At 48.3% G+C, this 19,647-nt stretch overlaps 1 protein-coding gene and 1 long non-coding RNA gene across 3 annotated transcripts in view; one reads left to right on the top strand and one right to left on the bottom strand.

Annotated features, from left to right (window-relative positions):
* BCL6 (BCL6 transcription repressor) overlaps positions 1-18,137 on the bottom strand; it is a 32,196-nt gene extending 14,059 nt beyond the window's left edge. For both annotated transcript variants that reach the window (XM_060684759.2, XM_087872389.1), the window contains exons 1-4: positions 18,015-18,137; positions 5,434-5,557; positions 3,999-4,171; positions 1,958-2,179 (exon numbers count right to left, since the gene is read on the bottom strand). In XM_060684759.2, coding sequence (XP_060540742.2) covers positions 1,958-2,179; positions 3,999-4,159 — 383 coding nt within the window. In that variant the 5' untranslated portion in view covers positions 4,160-4,171; positions 5,434-5,557; positions 18,015-18,137. The remainder of the gene's footprint in view (positions 1-1,957; positions 2,180-3,998; positions 4,172-5,433; positions 5,558-18,014) is intronic.
* A 230-nt stretch (positions 18,138-18,367) lies between these two features.
* LOC117659515 (uncharacterized) overlaps positions 18,368-19,647 on the top strand; it is a 33,534-nt gene continuing 32,254 nt past the window's right edge. The window contains exon 1 of the long non-coding RNA XR_009620797.2: positions 18,368-19,584. This is a non-coding gene — a long non-coding RNA (uncharacterized LOC117659515). The remainder of the gene's footprint in view (positions 19,585-19,647) is intronic.

The raw sequence follows: 19,647 nt of genomic DNA, 5'->3' as shown, positions 1-19,647 counted from the left end.
GTGAAACGCTAAGCTGAGGCCTTGGGATGACCCTATGGATCGTAGGAACTCCCTCCAGAATTTTGCTGTGAACTGGACCCCTCGGTCAGAGATGATTCTTCTGGGTACTCCAAACACTGCAAATGTCTGTAAATGCAGGCCAATTGTGGTGACCTCACCATGGGGTGGGAGGTCTGTTGAAATCTTAGAATTGGGTCAACCCCACGTGGGAGTCCGCTATAACTGCAAACAGTCATTAAGCAGCTTTATCTACACCAGTGGTGAAATCCAAATTCTTTTACTACCAGTTCTGTGGGCGTGGCTTGGTGGGCATGGCTTGGTGGGCATGGCAGGGGAAGGATACTGCAAAATCCCCATTCCCTCCCCACTCCTGGAGGAAGGATATTGCAAAATCTCCCTTCCCACCCCACTCTGAGACCAGCCAGAGGTGGTATTTGCCGGTTCTCCGATCTGCTCAAAATTTCCGCTACTGGTTCTCCAGAACCTATCAGAACCTGCTGGATTTCACCCCTGATCTATACTCATATCTACGCAGGTCGTCCTTGACGTATGACTACAATTGAGCTTCCGTTGTTCAGTGAGACAGTTAAGTGAAAATCTTTTCTTGCCACCGTTGTTAAGCGAATCACTCCAGTCGTTAAGTCAGTAACACTGTTGTTGAGTGAATCCCCACTGACTGAGCTTGTCAGGAGGTCCAAAAGGCTGATCATGTGACCCTGGAACGCTGCAACCGTCATAAATACGAGTCAGTTGCCAAGCATCTATAATTGTGATCACACGACCGCAGGGAGGCTGCGACGGTCATAGAAGTGGGGAAACGGTCATAAGTCACTTTTTTTCAGTGCCTTTTTAACTTCCGAAAGGTCACTAAACGAACTGTTGTAAGTCAAGAATGACCTGTGTCTATACTATATTTGTACCCCCTTTCTTAACAATATTCATCAAACGTCCAGCAGAGGGCAGCACCTGACTGACTTTGGAAGCTCTCCAATAGCTAAACTGAGTTAAACCTGGTTTAATCCTGGGATGGGAGATCTTGCCCTCGAAGATGGTGGCTGTGGAATCACTAGTAGACTCCCAGCACTTTCTAATACCCAGAATTCCCTTAGATCAGTGTTTCTCCACCTTGAAGATAGGTAAGACTTCAACTCCCAGAATTCCCATGCCAGTATGGGGGAACTTCAAGGTAAATTACATCCACAGCGTTCCCTCAATCTACTAATCTCGCCTCTTGGTCCCAAAAAGAGCAGTAAGATTTGTCTAAGATAGTGTTTCTCAACCTTAATTCTGGGAGTTGAAGCCCACACATCTTCAAGGATCCATGGTTGAGAAACAGTGCCCATAATCCCTTGCCTGGGTGGAGTCTGGGCAACTGAGCTGAGTGTTTACTGGCCGGATGCCTTTCCTGTCACCAATGCGGAGTTGTTTTTCAGCAGATATATTCTCATTGTGCCCAGAGATAGAAATATCTGCCTCTACCGAGGATCGAACTCACAGCCTCCTGATGGTGAGGCGAGAGCTCCATCTCTAGGCTATGCACCACTCAGTGAAGGGAATCACTCATCATCATCTTTTAATGACCCCATAATCCCTTGCGGGGTGAAGTTCTGGGCAACTGAATGGAGCTGAGTGTTTACTGGCTGGATGCCGTCCCTGTTGCCAGTACGGAGTTTTGTTCGGCAGATATATTCTCAATGTACCCAGAGAGAGAAATATCTGCCTCTACCTAGGATCGAACTCACAGCCTCCTGATTGTGAGGCGAGAGCTCCACCATACCACTCATAAAACACTGCCTTAAATTGCTAGGAATTAATCCTAGAAGCTCTTTTTCTCGGAGATGGATGAAGAAGACAACCGAGTCTCTTCTTCGGCGAGAAATCCCCCTCGTCAGAAAGATACAGGTGCCACATTCGAATCCCACCTTGCGTCCACTCCTGCTACCGTCACGAGCCTCACCTGGAGTTCAGGAGCCTCCGGCAGGTGTCCACCACGTGTTCCATCTGCAAGTAGAGGGCCGTGGCCATCACCGCCAGGATGTTACTTTCCCGTAGGTTGAGACGAGAGGTGTACATAAAATCCAGGAGGATCCCGAATCCTTCAGGACTGATCTCCGGGTCTAAATTCAGGACAGACAGATTGCACTTGAGCTGGTCGGTGAAGATGCTGTAGAAAAGGCCACTGTGGAGAAGCAAAAGGGACAATTCTGGTCACCATGATATTAAAAGAAAGATGTCGAGATTCCAAGAAAGAGTGCAGAGAAGAGCAGCCAAGAGGATTGGGGACTTGGAGGATAAAACATACGAAGAACGGTTGCAGGAATTGGGAATGTCTAGTCTAATAAAAAGAAGAAATAAGGGGGGAGACATGATAGCAGCCTTCCATTATTGGAGGGGCTGCCCCAAAGAAGAGGGGGTCCACCTATTTTCCAAAGCACCTGAGGGCAGGACAAGAAGCAACGAATGGAAACTCATCAAGGAGAGAAGCAACCTGGAATTAAGGAGAAATTGCCTGACAGTGAGAACAATTAACCAGTGGAACAGCTTGCCACCAGAAGTTGGGGGAGCTCCATCACTGGAGGCTTTTAAGAAGAGACTGGCAGTCATTTGTTTGAGATTGTACTCGAGCAGGGGGTTGGACTAGAAGACCTCTGAGATGCCTTGCTGTCCTGTGATTTTGGAAGGGAGGGAGGGAGGGAGGGAGGGAGGGAGGGAGGGAGGGAGGGAGGAAGGAAGGAAGGAAGGAAGGAAGGAAGGAAGGAAGGAAGGAAGGAAGGAAGGAAGGAAGGAAGGAAGGAAGGAAAGGGATGGAAACTAATTCAGAAGAGAAGCAACCTGGAATTAAGGAGAAACTTCCTAACAGTGAAAACAATTAACCAGTGGAACTGCTTGCCACCAGAAGTTGTGGTTGCTCCATCACTGGAGGCTTTTAAGAGGAGACTGGACAGCCATTTGTTTGAGATGGTACAGGGTCTCCTACTCCAGCAGGGGGCTGGACTAGAAGACCTCTGAGGTCCCTTCCGACTCTGTTATTCTACAATTTCTAAACCTCAGATGTGTCAGGGGGAGGACTCAAACACCACACACTCAAATCCAAAACAGCTTCAATGTTCCTCCTGTACACTGGTGGAATAGGGGGAGTCCTTGACCTACGACCACAACTGAGCCCAAAATTTCCGTTGCTAAGTGAGACAGTGTGAAGTTTCCGAAAGATGCCCTAATTAATTCATGAGCCATGAGCCGAACTTCAAAAGAAATACAGTCATTTATTAGGAGCACCATTTCGGCAATACTCGGATGCAGTTAGAACTAATCCCACGTAGATTTACGTTCCCCTACGACCCTGTCTCTCCCCTCCTCTCTGGCCATGTCATAAATCACATTATCCAATTAATCACTTTGGCTGGCTGTGAAACCTAACACCCTCCTTCTGATTGCGGTCAGGAAGAATGTATGGAATGCAGCTTCAGTTAGGGAAATCAATCAGCTCTATCAGTTCTCCCTCCCTCCTGCTCATGGCAACTTGAAAGCTTTGCAAGTTGACAGACAGCTGTTAAATGATTTTCTGCTTCCTTTTACGACTGTGGTTCAGTGAAATCACTGCAATTGTTCAGTGAGTCATTAAGTGAATCCGGCTTCCCCGTGGATTTGGCTTGCCAAACGGTCGCAAAAGGGGATCACGTGACTCTCTGCAACCATCTTAAGTACATGCCAGTTGCCAACCCTTTTTGAATTTTTGAACACGTGACCACGGGGATGCCGCCCACAGTCATTAAGTGTGAAAAACTGGTCCCAAGCCCCCTTTTTCAGCACCTTTGAGCTGTCCCTAAATGAACTGTTGTAAGTGGAGGACCCCCTGTATCCAATACCTCTATAAAACAGGGACAGCCCCCAGCCTTAGGGTCGCCCCCAATCGGCAAGGCTGTTCGGTTGGCTGCAACATCCCACAGTGAAGATGGGAAGCGGGGGGGGGAGGGGGGGAGGTATGGGTCCCTTCTCACCTGCAGGCCATCAGGACTGTTTTGTGGGCCCGGAATTGCTCCTGGCTGACGATAATGACCACGTCGGTGAGGACATCCCTGCTCCGAAGGCGGTTGAGATTCAGCAGGACGTCGCTGGCATGCCGGGTGAACTGGATACAGCTGTCCGCCGGCGAGGCCATCTTGGTCGTGTCCTGTGGGGCAGGTAGAAGGAGGAGGAGGAGGAGGAGAAGAAGAGGAGATGTTGAGTATCCTTTTGAGCATCCAAGAAGAGGCCAGACGGCCACCTGTCAGAAATGATGTAGGGTCTCCTGCTTGGGCGGGGGGTTGGACTAGATGACCTCCAAGGTCCCTCCCAAGTCTGTTATTCTATTCCTATTCCTATTATTTCTATGTTCTGTTCTATTCTATTCTTCTTGTAATCTATTTTATTCTGTAACCTATTTTGTGTTCCATGTTCCATTCCGTTCTGTTCTGTTCTATTCTATATTCTCTTCTCTATTCTATTCTATTCTATTCTATTCTATTCTATTCTATTCTATTCTATTCTATTCATTTTCTAAATTTCTAGTCTATTCACTTTTAAAATTCTATTCTATTCTATTCTATTCTATTCATTTTCTAAATTCTATTCTATTCTATTCTATTTTCTATTCTAGTCTATTCATTTTTAAAATTTTATTCTCTTCTCTTCTATTCATTTTCTAAATTCTATTCTATTCTATTTTCTATTCTGTTCTATTCTATTCATTTTTAAAATTCTATTCATTTTTAAAATTCTATTCTATTCTATTCTATTCTATTCTATTCTATTCTATTCTATTCTATTCTATTCGCTTCTCTTCTCTTCTATTTTCTACGCTAAGCTATGCTATATTCCATTCCATTCCTTATTATTATTCTATTCTATATAATAACTATGACCAACAATGTTTTCCTTGCAAAATACAAATCACGGATATTATTTTGAGGATAATACGTAATATATTGCTGTACATTTGTGGCTCTTGTTTCCTAAAGCATGGGGTGGGGTTCCAACACAACTGTCCGGGAATCCTTACTCAGCTATGAAGACCCCACAACTGAACCCAACATTTCCATTTCTAATGAGACGGTGAAGTGAATTTCACCGTTTTACGACCGTGTTAAGTTAGCAACAACGGTCGTTATTAAGGGACTCCAGCTTCCCCCTTGTGGCAAAAGGGGATCAGGTGACACCCCGACACCCCTCCCCGGGGGGACACTGCGAGCGTCCTAAATAGGAGGCAGTTGCCAATTTGGATCACGGGACCACGGGGATAGTGGTGCAACGGTTGTTAAGTGTGAAAAACGGTCATAAGCCACTTCTTTCAGGCGCCTCGTAACTTCGAACTGTCCCTAAATGACCGTTGTAAGTCGAGGACTTCCTGTAAGGGGGGGGAGGAGGAGGGTTCGGTCCGTGGCCTCCGGTGCCCACCTGAATACGGTTCCCAGCTGCGTCTAATGAAATATTCCACGGATTGGCGACGTGGCTGGCAAAACATGGAATGGCAAGACCATCCCTCAGGCTTCGATTCACAGTCCCAACGGTATTTTTGGACCTGCGCAAATTAGAAAAAAGCAGAGGGGAAAAAAAGGTCAGAAATGAGCCACGTATAAAATCTGCTCCAAATTTGAGATTCGCTTTGGAGAAAGCAGCTTCACGGCCCAAGCATGTCGCTATCAAGGACATGGCACAGTCGTTAAGCGAGTCTGACTCAGTTCATTGACTCTGCGTGTCACAGCCAGCTGGAAAAGGAGCAAACGGAGATTACGTGACACCCCCCACTCCCGCCACTGTCATAACTACATGCCAGTTGCCAAGCCCTCGAGTTTTGGTCATGTCACGATGGTCGTAAGGGTGAGGATTGGTCATAAGTTGCTGTTTTTCAGTGTTGTAATTTTAAACGGTCGGTAAATGAATAGTCGTAGAGTGAGGATTCCCTGTAGACAAATGTTAGGCTCAAATCCCTGCATTAGAGTGGCTAAAGATTTGAGAGAAGTGGATAGTTGAGAAATGTGAAGATAGAAAGAAAGAGAGAGAGAGAGAAAGAAAGAAAGAAAAGGAAGAAAGAAGAAAGGAGGGAGGGAGGAGAAAGGAAGGAAAAAGGGAAGGGAAGAAAGAAAGAAAAAGAAAGAAAGAAAGAAGAAAAAGGGGTTGGAAGAAAGGAAGGAAGGAAGGAAGAAGAGAGAGAGGGAGGAAGGAATGAGGAAGGGAAGAAAGAAAAAAGAGAGAGAAAGAAAGAAAGAGGAAGGAAGGAAAAAAGGGAAGGAAAGAAAGAAAGAAAGAAAGAAAGAAAGAAAGAAAGAAAGAAAGAAAGAAAGAAAGAAAGAAAGAAGGGATGGAAGAAGAGAAGGAAGGAAGGAAAGAGAGAGCGAGGGAGGAAGGATGAGGAAGGGAAGAAAGAAAAAAGAGAGAGAAAGAAAGAAAGAGGAAGGAAGGAAAAAAGGGAAGGAAAGAAAGAAAAAGAAAGAAAGAAAGAAAGGATGGAAGAAGAGAAAGAAGGAAGGAAAGAGAGAGAGAGGGAGGAAGGAATGAGGAAGGGAAGAAAGAAAGAAAGAGGGAGGGAGGGAGGGAAGGAAGGAAAGATAATAATGAAGAAAGAAAAAAAAAGAAGGAATAGACTTCAACTCCCAGAATTCCCCAGAGTGGAGTTCTGAAAGGAGGGGCTGGACTAGAAGACCTCTAAGGTCCTTCCCGACCCTTATTCTGCATTTCCAAGGATTGTCAATTGCAGACGAAGACTTTCCTTTTTCTAGCCAACTTCCCGCCCCAAATAATTGTTGCTTTGCCCCCAGCGCTTTTCGCACTCAAGACCAACTTGTCCTAGTTGCCTTCAATTCCGTTGAAGAATTGAACTTTAAAAAAACCAAAAAAAAAACCCCCTCATCCGCAAAGCGAGAACCGCTTCCTGCTGGGCTGCAGGGGTGCTCCTGTCCACAAGAGGGCGCCCCTGTATAAACAATTATATAAAATGAAATGATTTGTGCCGCTTTATTCGAGGAAACGGTCATCGGATGCCCACCAGATGAAAATAATGACCCCCTTTTTGCGACCCTCTGACAAGACAAGTCAACGGGGAAGCCGGATTCGCTCAACAACCGTGCGACTAACTTAACGACTGCTGTGATTCGCTGAACAACGGTGGCAAGAAAAGTCCTAAAATGGGCTCAAAACTCCATTCAATCAGAATTGAGCCGGAAGGGACCCCTGGAGGTCTTCTAGTCCAACCCCTTGTTCAAGCAGAAGACCCTATATAGCTTCAGCCAAATGGCTGCCCAGGGTCTTCTTAAAAACCTCCAGGGATGAAGCACCCACAATGCCTAGTGGCAAACCGTTCCACCGGTTAATTAAATTAAATTAAATTAAATTAAATTAAATTAAATTAAATTAAATTAAATTAAATTAAATTAAATTAAATTAAATTAAATTAAATTAAATTAAATTAAATTAAATTAAATTAAATTATTTAATTAAATTTAATTAATTAATTAAATTTATATGCCACCCCTCTCCGAAGACTCAGGGCGGCTCTAATTGCTCTCACTGTTAGGAGAACCACAAAACTGTCTCACTTAGCAACCGAAGTTGGGGCTCAACTGTGGTCGTAAGTCGAGGACCGCCCTGTAAATGATCTGGATGAAAAGCTTGTTCATTCTACAAAAGCACCACCTTCACAAAAACCCAAAGACAACATTTAATAAGATGAAACGTTTCACATCAATGACCAGCTCCAGCAGCAGAATCGATCCCATGCCGAATATGAATCAGCAAATGGACGAGGTGGACCGCAGCTGATTTTTCCAATCCCAGCAGAAATAATAATAATAATAATTTTCTTGCAGCTCATGAAGACGCGTGCTTTGGAATGAACCCTGTTGAGTCAGAAAAGGTGCTAAAAAGCTTCCTTCTGTTGGGGGGGGGGGGCTAAAATAGAGAGAGGGGGAGGAGATACGTGGGGCTTCGCTTTTGAAATATTATGGGGCACAGAAGATTTTTCTTCAAGTATTTGAAGGGGTGTCTTATAGGCCCGTGTTTCTGGAGCATAGCAATTTTTAAGATGAGTGGACTTCAACTCCCAGAATTCCCCAGCCAGGAAGAATAGACTTCAACTCCCAGAATTCCCTAGCAAACATGAGTGGACTTCAACTCCCAGAATCCTTCAGCCGGGAAGAATAGACTTCAACTCCCAGAATTCCCTAGGAAACATGAGTGGACTTCAACTCCCATCCGGCAACCTTGTGAAACTTGTGAAAGTCCATGTGTAACTCACATGTAGACATGGCACGGCCTGCCCCTAATAGCTGTGCCACCACATTCCATCCAGACCACCATCACTTTCCGAAAAGTCTCCAAGGGCAGCCCCATGTAACCGCATTGTAGTAATCCATGCACATGGAAACCCAAATGCAGCTGATGTTCCACGATGACTAAATGCGTCTCAAGTTGCAAAATAACCCAAGAGAAGCCAAGGTAGAGGAGGCCCAACAACCAGTCCCCTTTTATTTATTTATTTATTTTATTTTATTTAATTTAATTTATATACCGCCCTCAGGAAGACCGCAAAAGAAGGATGCCAACGCTGTGTCCCCAGACCCCCTCACCCATCAGCCACAACTCATCTTAAACCCACAATTCGCTCAACACGTTTCACATCCTGCCTGCTCCGTTCACTCATTTCTAAACCAAGGGCAATGATGGGATTCAGCCGGTTCGCACCACTTTGGGAGAACCGGTCGTTAACTTTCCGAGCAGTTTGGCGAACTGGTTGTTGGAAGAAATCATTAGGGCAGAGAATCGGTTGTTAAATTACGCGAATCCCACCACTGGCTGAATCCCACCACTGCCCGGAGTGCCAAGGGCAGTGATGGGATTCAGCCGGTTCGCACCACTTCGGGAGAACCAGTTGTTAAACTTTCTGAGCAGTTTGGCAAACTGGTTGTTGGAAGAAATCATTAGGGCAGAGAACAGTTGTTAAATTACTTATTCCCACCACTGACCATGACCCCGAACCACGAATGGTTGAGGTTGCACCAAACATCTCAAAAAAGGAACCACCATTGATGCTAATCAGGCTTGGCATACGGAATCAGTGCAGCTCCGGTTTCCTTCATTAACCGGGTTGAATGGTGATTAACCGGGTTTCCTTCATTAACCAGGTTGTGTGAACGCAGCCAGGGTGGGGCTCATTCCAGAGTTGGTCCATCAAGCCTTCGCACATTCATACCTTAATTGCAATCCAAGCAATTTTATAGAGAGACATGAGAGTTTAAATCCCAACGCCTGAAGCTCGTGGGTTGAAAAAATTCACCGCAAATGCACACAATTTTAGGAATTTTAGGAAACACTTTCTCAAGATGGGTTTGGACTTCAACTCCCAGAATTCTAGGCTGTGGCTGGGGGATTCTGGGAGTTGAAGTCCACCCATTTTAAAAGTGGCCCTGGAGGAGGAAAAGCTACAACTCACAACTTCTAGAGGGGAGGGGGGGAAAAAAGTTTCAGGGTTGAGAGTTTTCAGTTGAACTCATCCAAGTTGAATTCGTAGTTTAATTCATCGAAGCAGCTCATTTCTTCCCTTCGCTGCAATTCTGCCCGGCAACAAGTGACCCTGACTCCTCGAAACTCCCCCCCCAAAAAACAAAAAAAAAAGTATTTTGGGGCAATGAATGCAGAAAAAAATCAGCATTTTGGAGCATTTTGGAGAGTCATTGGGAATTCGGTGGGCTATAAATGGAAATACAAGACTTAATCTGCTTAGCGCAGTGTTTCTCAACCTTGGAAGCTTGAAGATGGGTGGACTTCAACTCCCAGAATCCCCCAGCCAGCAGCGCTGGCTGGGGGATTCTGGGAGTTGAAGTCCACCCATCTTCAAGCTTCCAAGGTTGAGAAACACTGCGCTAAGCGAGTGTTCAAATTACGACGCTGAAAAAAATGACTCACGATTGGTCCTTGCAGTTACGACCGTCACAGCGCGCGTGCACCCCTGCCTCCGGTCATGTGATCAAAATGTGGGTGTTTGGCAGTCGGCATGTATTTACAACTGGGTCACACGATCGCCATCGTCAATGAGGGAAGCCGGATTCACTTAACGACCTGACAATTCCCTTTACAAACGCAGTGATTTGCTTAGCAACCGTGGCTAAAAAAAAATAAAGTCATAAAATTGGATGCCCCTCAACTTAACGACTGCCTGGCTTAACAGGGGAAATTCTGTTCCAAATTGTGGTCTTTAAGTCGAGGACTACCTGTCCTTGATGGCTCACCTGCTCACCTGCCACCCAGCACCTCTCGGCCTCAGGGCTGGATTTGACCCTCCTGAGTCTATGAGGTCTCGTTTTCTTTCATTGTGAGCCGTCCATCATTGATCTGAGGTGGATGGCTATAGAAATTGGATGGATGGATGGATGGAAGGAAAATAGAGAGGGGGTGGGAGGGGACGGACAGACAGACAGATAGTTATCAATGAGATGGATAGATAGATATAAATGGCTAAATGGATAGAAAGATGTAGGGTGGATGGATGGAAGGATAGATGGACGGATGGACAGATAGACAGACAGATATCGATGAGATGGATAGATAGATATAGATGGCTAAATGGATAGATAGATATAGGATGGATGGATAGAGAGAGAAAGAGAGAGAGAGAGAGAAAGAAAGAAAGAAAGAAAGAAAGAAAGAAAGAAAGAAAGAAAGAAAGAAAGAAAGAAAGAAAGAAAGAAATGGATGGACAGATAATGGATAGATGAGATGGATAGATAATATAGATGGCTAAATGGATAGATAGATATAGGATGGATGGATAGAGAGAGAAAGAGAGAGAAAGAGAGAGAGAGAAAGAGAGAGAGAGAGAGAGAGAGAGAAAGAAAGAAAGAAAGAAAGAAAGAAAGAAAGAAAGAAAGAAAGAAAGAAAGAGATGGACAGACAGACAGATAATGTATAGATGAAATGGATAGATAATATAGATGGCTAAGTGGATAGATAGATGTAGGATGGATGGATGGATGGAAAGAGAGAGAGAGAGAACAAAAGGAAGGAAGGAAGGAAGGGATGGACAGACAGACATCTAATGTATAGATGAGATGGATAGATAATATAGATGGCTACATCGATAGATAGATGTAGGATGGATGGATGGATGGAAAGAGAGAGAGAGAGAAAGAACAAAAGAAAAGAAGGAAGGAAGGGATGGACAGAGAGACAGATAACGTATAGATGAGATGAGATGGATAGATAGATGTAGGATGGATGGAAAGAGAGAGAGAGAGAAAGAACAAAAGGAAGGAAGGAAGGAAGGAAGAAATGGATAGGCAGACAGATAATGTATAGATGAGACGGATAGATAGATATAGATGGCTAAATGGATAGATAGATGTAGGGTGGATGGATGGAAGAATAGATGGACGGACGGACGGACAGACAGACAGATGAAGTCTATATGAGATGAATAAATTGATACAGCTGGCTAAATGGATAGATATAGATGATGGATGGACACAGACAGACAGACGGATGGATGGATGGATGGATGGAGATGGATGGATGTACGGACGGACAAACTGACAGACAGATAGATCCAATAGCCCTCAAGATGTCAGACCAGCTTCCCCCTGATCCCCCGCCCTAGCATAATCCCATCTAATTCTACTCCGGGAAATCCCAATCCCTTCCATGGAGGAGCTAAGCCGTTGCCTCCCTTGGAAGCCACGGAGCTTGAAGATGGCTTCACATCGGTGCTCAGGTGCCTCTGGGTGAGACGCCTCCTTTCCCCCCCTCCCTCCGTCCCCCCCCCATCCCATCAAACGAATCCTCCCAGTTTGGGGAGTCGGTTTCCGGCTACCACAGGAGGAAAATCTGGCCCCGCCTTCAAGGTTGCAAGGCTGAGATCCTTCCCAAACTACCCCCAAAACGGCAGGCAACCGGGTTAAAAATCACAGGCTGCACCAATTCTTTGAAAAATAAAATAAAATCAGAAATCTCATCCCCTTTGGCTGTTGTTGGTTTGCCCCCCCCCAAATCAGAAGTGCCATGCCCCTGGTGCAATTATCAGAATAGTGCGGGAAGGGACCTTGGGAGGTCTTCTAGTCTAACCCCTTACTTGAGCAAGAGACTCTAGATCAGAGGTCTCCAATCTTGGGCACTTTAAGCCTGGAGGATGTCAACTCCCAGAAAAAAAAAAAAAAAAAAAAAAAAAAAAGAAAGCTGGCTGGGGAATTCTGGGAGTTGACATCCTCCAGGCTTAAAGTGCCCAAGATTGGAGACCCCATCCTGGGCCAATGGTGGTCCAATCTCTTCTTAAAAGCCTCCCATGATGAAGCCTCCCACTTTGGCTCTTGTGCGTTGTGACTTCACAAGCAAAATCCTCGCCGTCCCACATGTCCATCTCGCCTTCCACGTCGGTGGCTCCCTACCACCGAGTCCCATTTCTGGATTGTTCATTTTGCATTTCATTTCTTTTTCTTTTTTTTTTCCCCCTTCCTTCCCCACCGTTGGGTGTTTCCACCACCAAAATTCGTGGGCCGCAAATTTAATAAGCAATGAACAGAAGAATTACAGGTCAGCAATTTCTACCGGTTTTGAACACCGGGTCCCTAAGCCATTTTTCTGGGTTAAAATAAGTGTGGGTTTTTTTTCCTCCTTTTCTTTATCGTTAAGCAGCGAGGAACGGTTCCCTCGGCTAATTTAGATCCACCGGTTCCTGCAAGACCTGATAATTAACTGAACAGGGACCCTTCGTTTCGGATTTAAACTTGCAAAGAATCCTGCCGGCGAACGGAAGGTTTTTTTTCCCTTGGGGTGTTCGTACGCACTTGTGAAAAAAAAAGAAGGGAAAAAGAAAGCAGGATCAATTATGCCTGCTTTTATACATATATATATATATATATATGTCTTTTTTCCTTTTTCGTAGGCTTTTATGTGCATATTCTTTCTAGCCAGGTTTTACCTACGTAAACTAAGGGCTGTAGAACAACTTAGTTTACGTAGGTAAAACCTGGCTAGAAAGAATATGCATATATATATATATATATATATATATATATATATATATATATATATAAATATATATATATATATATAAATATATATATATATATATAAATATATATATATATATATATATATAGTCCTTTTTTTAGGGTTGGTATTTCTGAAATAGAAATTATGGGTTTGTTTGTTTGTTTTAAAAAAAGGCAGATAAATACATAAAAGGATGACCCTCATCTCGTTTACCTAATTTTGCACCGTCGGACGGACTAAATATTTCATGAATTTCCACTCTGGAGACTGCTAGTATTTTAGGCTGTCTTTGGATGGCTACAAAAACCCTGAATGACAATTAAAAATTTAAAAGCCTCGGCAAAAGGACACACGGGCTGAATTTCGATTTGCTGGAGGCAGAGAGAGAGAGAAAGAAAGAGAGGGTGGGGAGGGAGGGAGGGAAAGAAAGAGAAAGAGGGGGAGAGAGAAAGAGAGAGGAGAGAGAGAAAGAGAGAGAAAGAGTACAAAAGAGATGGGGAGAGAGAGAGGAAGAAAGTGTGTGCGAGAGAGAGATGGAGAAAGTGAGATGGAGAGAGTGAGAGAGAGAAAGAGAGGGGGGAGGGAGGGAGAGAAAGAGGGGGAGAGAGAAAGAGAGAGGAGAGAGAAAAAGAGAGAGAAAGAGTAAAAAAGATGGAGAGAGAGGAAGAAAGTGTGTGCGAGAGAGATGGAGAGAGAAAGAGATGGAGAGAGTGAGAAAGAGAGAGGGGGGAGGGAGGGAGAAAGAGAGAGAGGAAAGGAGAGAGAAAAAGAAAGAGAGAGAAAGAGAGATGGAGAGAGCGTGTGAGAGAGCTGGAGAGAGAGAGGGAAGGAGAGAGAAAAAGAAAGAGAAAGAGAGATGGAGAAAGTGAGAGAGTGTGTGAGAGAGATGGAGAAAGAGAGAGAGGAAAGGAGAGAGAAAGAGAGATGGAGAAAGTGAGTGTGTGAGAGAGATGGAGAGAGAGAGAGAGGGAAGGAGAGAGAGAGTGAGAGATAGAAAGACAGACACAGAGAGAGAAATATATAAAAGACGAAAAGAGCACAAGACTGGTTCTGCGCTTTAAACGGAAGTAAGAATCTCTCTCCAGTCTGGTTTTATAAATCAAATCCTGAATTTTGAGGATTATTTCGGTCAGATCTCGCACGCATTTCTCGACAGACCCACTTGAAACCACCTTTGTCCTTTGAATAAACCAGCATTAAAAATGACAAGCCAATCTTTCATCTCTCCTTTGCTTCGAGCAAGTCCCAGCCTCGGTTTCCCTCGCCAGCCAAGGGTTTCCTGGTAGTCCTCGCTTAACGACCGGTTGCATAGCAAAGTTACAACAGAGCTCTCTCCGCTCCCCCCCCCAAAAGCTACTTATGACCTACTTATCCAGAGTTGTGACGGCTGCACACCCACACAATCATATGACCCAATTTTGACTGCTTGGCAACCGGTTCACCTTTATGACGAGTTGCAGGTTCTGCAGTCAAGCATCTATGATTTATTGGTGGGATATTTTTATTTTTATTTTTATTTTTTTTGCAAGTTTCCAGCCATCTCCAGCAAAAGCCACCGTAGGGTTACACTGAGTTGCTTTATGAATGCCAGAATAAAAGCAAAAATCAGGTAGGTCTCGACTTACGACCGTCATAATCTGTGGCAGAAATGCCAGCTCATAAGTCGAGGAGGAGTCTCTGCATTTTGGGGCCAGACCACGAGAAACCGAAGCCCCCCCCTGCCCCCGTGCTTATCAAGAAGGGGAAGAGGACAAAGTCACCATGATGCTCCAGAGTGGGACAGTTAAGAAAAGCGGCATATAAATGTAATAAATAAAACGATAATTCCGATAAATGTCCCAACATCTTGCAATTCTCCTCTAATGGATCTCTGAAGGTTTTTTTTTTTTTAATAGCCCATGTTCCACACCTGACATCCCTTTCTTGGGGTCACCTGGGGGAGATAAGGGGAGGGGCCGGGGTGGAAAAAATTGGGGCAGAAACGACGAATTTCCCCTCTTCGCCCCAAGCATTGAAAAGCGAAAGGGCCGGAGAGCTTGTCCTGCCACACCCGGACACCAGAGGGCAGCATTGCTCCTCGCACTCGCCTCTTGCTTGAAAAACTCCCCGAGTTGGCAAAACTGCCCCCCCCAAGGTTTGCAAGAGACTGGATTTAAACCCCCCCACCCCTCCCTTACATTTCACGTGTACAGCACTCAGACGGGCAAGTTTTCCATCAGCGGAGAAGGTGGTCGATTCCTCTCCGGTCCTTTGACTCAGCCTGAGTGACTCAGACCCCAAAATGGGGCAAATTGTGTGGGGGGAGGCGGAGAGCGATCCCCGCCCCAATTGCGGACGGGCTGGGGTCTTTGCCTCGCTAAACAGGCGCTTTCACACGTTCGCCAAAGGGCTGTTTGGGAAGCGGGAACAGCGGCCGATTGGGAAATCGCGCTTTCCCGGGGATTTCCCCGTCCTCCGAATCAGGAGCCCCACTTTTCCCAAGCCACGTTAGGCAGGGAACCCAAAGACCCCGTCCGAGTAAAACACGCTTGGCCCCATCCAGACGTGCAACCTTCCCGGGCACCCAGGATTTGCAAAAAAAAAAAAAAAAAAACGGCCGTCACGGGTCTTGGAGGGACTACAAACCCCGCTTCCTAGCCCTTCCCACCCGTTTGGTCGCATTCACACAACTCTGGAAGTCGAGCGAAGATTTATTTCCCCCCCCCCGAGGTTTAAAGGGTCGTGTGAACGCGACAATTGCGTGTTCAGATCTTTAAATACAGCAAACGCTGCGTCTCCGAAGCGCTTCGTGACGCCTGGCTGGGGGGAAAAAAGACGCGTGTTGCGCAAACCCAAGCATCTGTTCCGGCGTCTAGCCCCGAGCGCAAACGCTGATTCGACAAGGCTAACCATGGTTAAGCGGGACCAGGAGTTAAAATCGGGAGCCGGCAGCGAACGCGGGTGCTCCGTCCTCCGGAACGCTCCCTTGCAGCCGTTACAACGGCTCCCCCAAACCGGCCGTCTGAAAAGCCCGCTTCGAAACAGGGTCCCCGCCCCGGGTTCCACCGCTTGTTTCGGTCTCAATATGGACTTGCGGCGGGGAAGAGACGTGGGAACGCGACCCACGGCTGTCCGGGAAGTTCGGCCCGGGTCCTCCCTCCACGTGGAACCGCCCGCCAGCCAGGCCTCTTGCGGGACTCTTTCCCCCCCCCCGCTCTTCTCCGCCCGAGCGGCTGGGTTCACACGACCCTCCTACACCGGCTCCTTTCAGACTTCGGTGTCTGGCGAGTCGGGGTCAGCAGCCGGGTTAAGCCTCGGCCGCTTCGGCGGGGCATTCAACCCCGCTCGGCTGGGTCGCTTGCGCGGACCGTGCAACTGGGGCTCCTCCGGGAACCAAAGCCCAGCGTCGTGTGAACGCGGTCGCTGGATTGGAAACACTTCGGGGCAGGGATCGGCGCCTCTACCCGGCGGTGTAGAGGACCCGAGTGTTCAGTCTCGGGGTGATTCGCACGAACGAGGGAACCTCGGCTACAACTGCAAGGGCCCAACGTTGACATTCCCTCTTTGCGCTCTCTATTTGCGCATCCTAAACCTATCCAGTCTCGGCTGCCCGCCTTGCTCGCTTGCTCCGCTCTGAAACGAGCGCAGCAATTGTGCAACCTTCCCAAATCCAGAGATATTTTAATAAGATTTCATCCACCCACTCAAAAAAAAATTTTTTTTAAATGAAATGAAAAAAAAAAAAATTCCCCCCTCCGGTCGTAGCGCTTCTCCGGGCTCTTGGCGGCTCCGACGAGGCCCGGCCCGAACAGCTCAACTCCGCCGCGGAGGCTGCCCGGAGGAGGCAGCCGAGCCGGCTTCTCTCCGCCCCGGCGCCTCTCCCGGTTGAGCGGGCGGGCAAGGCGAGGGCCGCGGGCAGGTGCCTGGGCGAGAGGGCGGCCGCAGCCACGGGCTCAAAGGACGCCGCTTGGCCCGGGGAAGAGACGCCGAGGCTCGGCTTCGGCTCCCGGACGGGCCTGGCCGGCTTCCTTCCTCGGGGAGAAGGGAGAAGGGCCGCGGCCGAGCGGAGGATGCGCTGCCGCAGATCCATTCCCCGCTTTGCAAAAAGCGATCTTTGCAAAGCTTTCCACTCCATCGTCCCCTTTGCAAACCCCAATTATTATTATTTTTTTTAATAAAATAATCACAATACTAATAATATGCCCGGCTCGGTTTGCCGTGCCGGGTCCCCTTTGGCTCGGCTCAGACACTCTCGGATGTCCCCCACCCCCCCCCCACCCGCCGCCCTTCTTCCTCGGCTTCTCCAGCCGCCTTCGCCCCGAAACGAAACTGCCCAGCCGGGCCGAGCAACGAGGCCGAAATGCCGCCAATGCAATTGAGACAGACAAGGAGGAACTGACAAGCCGGGCAGGTAAATAAATTAATAATAATAATAATAATAATAATAATAATAATAATAATAATAATAATAATAATAATAATAGTGATGATGATGATGATGATGATGATGATGATGATGATAATCCCCCTCCCCTCCAAACCAGCAACCGGCCCCGATCAACCAGCCAGCCTGCCTGCCTCCTGCCTTCCCTCCCTGCCCGGGCACCGCTGGCCACGGCCGGGGCTCCCTTCCTTCCCTTGCTCCCTTCCACCTGCCGCGCTTGGGGAGAGGAGAGGGGGGAGAGGCGGAAGGCAGAAGCCCGGCCAAGGCTGCGCGAAGAAGGGAAGGGGGGGCGCAGCGTGGAAGGAAGGCAAAATCCCTCCCGGGGGGTCGAGAGAGGGATTTGGGGAGACGGATGTCTTGTGTCTCCCACCCACCCAAAAAAAAAAAAAACAGGGGAAAAAAAAAAGGGGCAATGCATGCAAAAGGTGCAAAAAAATCAGCAGCTGCTTCCTTCCACCCTCCCCAGAATTGCGCGCCCGCCCAAGCCGCTATCCTAAGCAGGGCCGGCGCAGAGAAGCATCCCCCCCGGGCCGGCGGGCCGTCGCAGTGCGAAGCGGAGCGCGAGAGAGCGAATCACCTGGTCGGCGCGCTTTCCTAGAAACTCCTTGCATCACCACTTCTAAGAACGCCAGTTCTAAGAATCAACACGGCTCAATTCTCGGAATTTGAGCTGGAGGCTCTACCACGCCGAGGAGCCCGGGGAGGGTCCGGGGGTGGGAAGGGTCCTTAGAAGCCCCGGAGAACCCCCGAAACCCCTCTTTGCCCCCGCTTCTCGAGCCTTTCCTGCCATCCCGTATCCAAGCCCGGTCGGGGAGACCCCTCGATCCCGGGATCCGGAGGTCGCCTGGAAATCCGAGCGGCCCGGACACCCCCGCGCCCAGTGGTACGTTCCTCCAGGGCCAAGTCACGTGGCGCTTTCCCTCCCGTGACGTCAGGGCTCGGCCTGGATACAATGTTGCAGAGTTCGATTCCCTCCTCCTTTTTTTTTTTTTTCTTCTCCCCCTCCCTCCTCGGAATTCTGAGAACTAATTTGCGAATTCGGTGACATAATAAGAGAAATCCGGGGATCCGGGCTCCTTCCTCGGGGCGGGGGGCGACTCCCACCCCCGACACCCTACACAGACCCCCCCCTCTCCCCATAAACTCTCCCCCCCTTTTATTATTTTTTTTTTTTAAAACGACCCCCTCCCTTCTCCGGCTCCCAAGTGAGGGATGGGATCTCCGGGGGGGGGGGGTTGGAATTAGGCAGGTTTGGCGGAGTGGGGGGGGCAGAGAAAGTTTGGATTCGTGTTCAGACAAGCAACTCCAGGCGCCGCCCGGAGAGAAAGCAGCGGCCGGGTGGGGTGGGGGGTGCGAGGGGGGGAGGGTTTTTTTTTGCCCTTGGCGAGGGGGGGGGTGAAAAGAAATCCGGATTTGCGCTTCAAGGAGGAAGGCAGGAAGCGAGGCGAGTCGGAGCGGCTTCTCACGTTCAAAGAAACCCCCCCAAAGGAGGCGAAATGGGACCCTCCCGTCTTTTTTCCACGCAGAGCGGGGCAGGAAAGAAAAGAAGCCCGACACGGGATCGGCCCCAGCTCCGGCGGCTGGGATTTTATTTGGGGGGGGGGTGGGTTTCGCGTGTCGGGAGCCGCCTGCAGACGGACGAACGGACGGACGGAGCCTGGAGACTTTGCTTTGCCTTGGAAGGTCGTGGGAACGGGGAGAGAAAGCGAGAAAGAAGCGGGTAAAGGGGCCAGATTTTCCTCCCCGGAGAAGGACGGTCGGGTTTCGGCGGGTCGGAGAGCGAAGCCCACCCCGGGAGAGAAGAGGCACCCCATCGTGGTGGTGGGACTTCCCGAAGGATTCGCGTGTCTTCTTCATCGCCCCGGACGGGACACCCCATGATCCCACCCCGCAAGGGACAAGTCTCCGCCGCCGCACCCCGCTTTTGCAGAGAGAGTGGGATCTGGTAGTAGGGAGGGGGACGCAAGAGCGAAGCAGGCCGGAGCAACGACCGGCCTTTCTGGAAGCCTCGCCCCGCGTTTGTATGGGGCGCCGGGTGAGGAGGAGGAGGAAGAGGGGATAGCCGTGCCGTGTACCAGGCATTGGAAGGGCGGACGGGGCACGGATGGATGGCCTCTATGGCGTTTGGAGGACGGTGAGCCCTTAAGGTAATGCCAAAGGGACTTGGGGCGGGGGGGCTGCTCAGACACTTTCGGGGGGGGGTCACTGAC

The sequence above is a fragment of the Pantherophis guttatus genome, chromosome 6 (assembly GCF_059756535.1).
Source record: "Pantherophis guttatus breed Tessera chromosome 6, ASM5975653v1, whole genome shotgun sequence".
Taxonomy (NCBI): domain Eukaryota; kingdom Metazoa; phylum Chordata; class Lepidosauria; order Squamata; family Colubridae; genus Pantherophis; species Pantherophis guttatus.
Note: the sequence above shows the minus strand (reverse complement) of the source record. Positions and strands in the feature narration are given on the sequence as shown.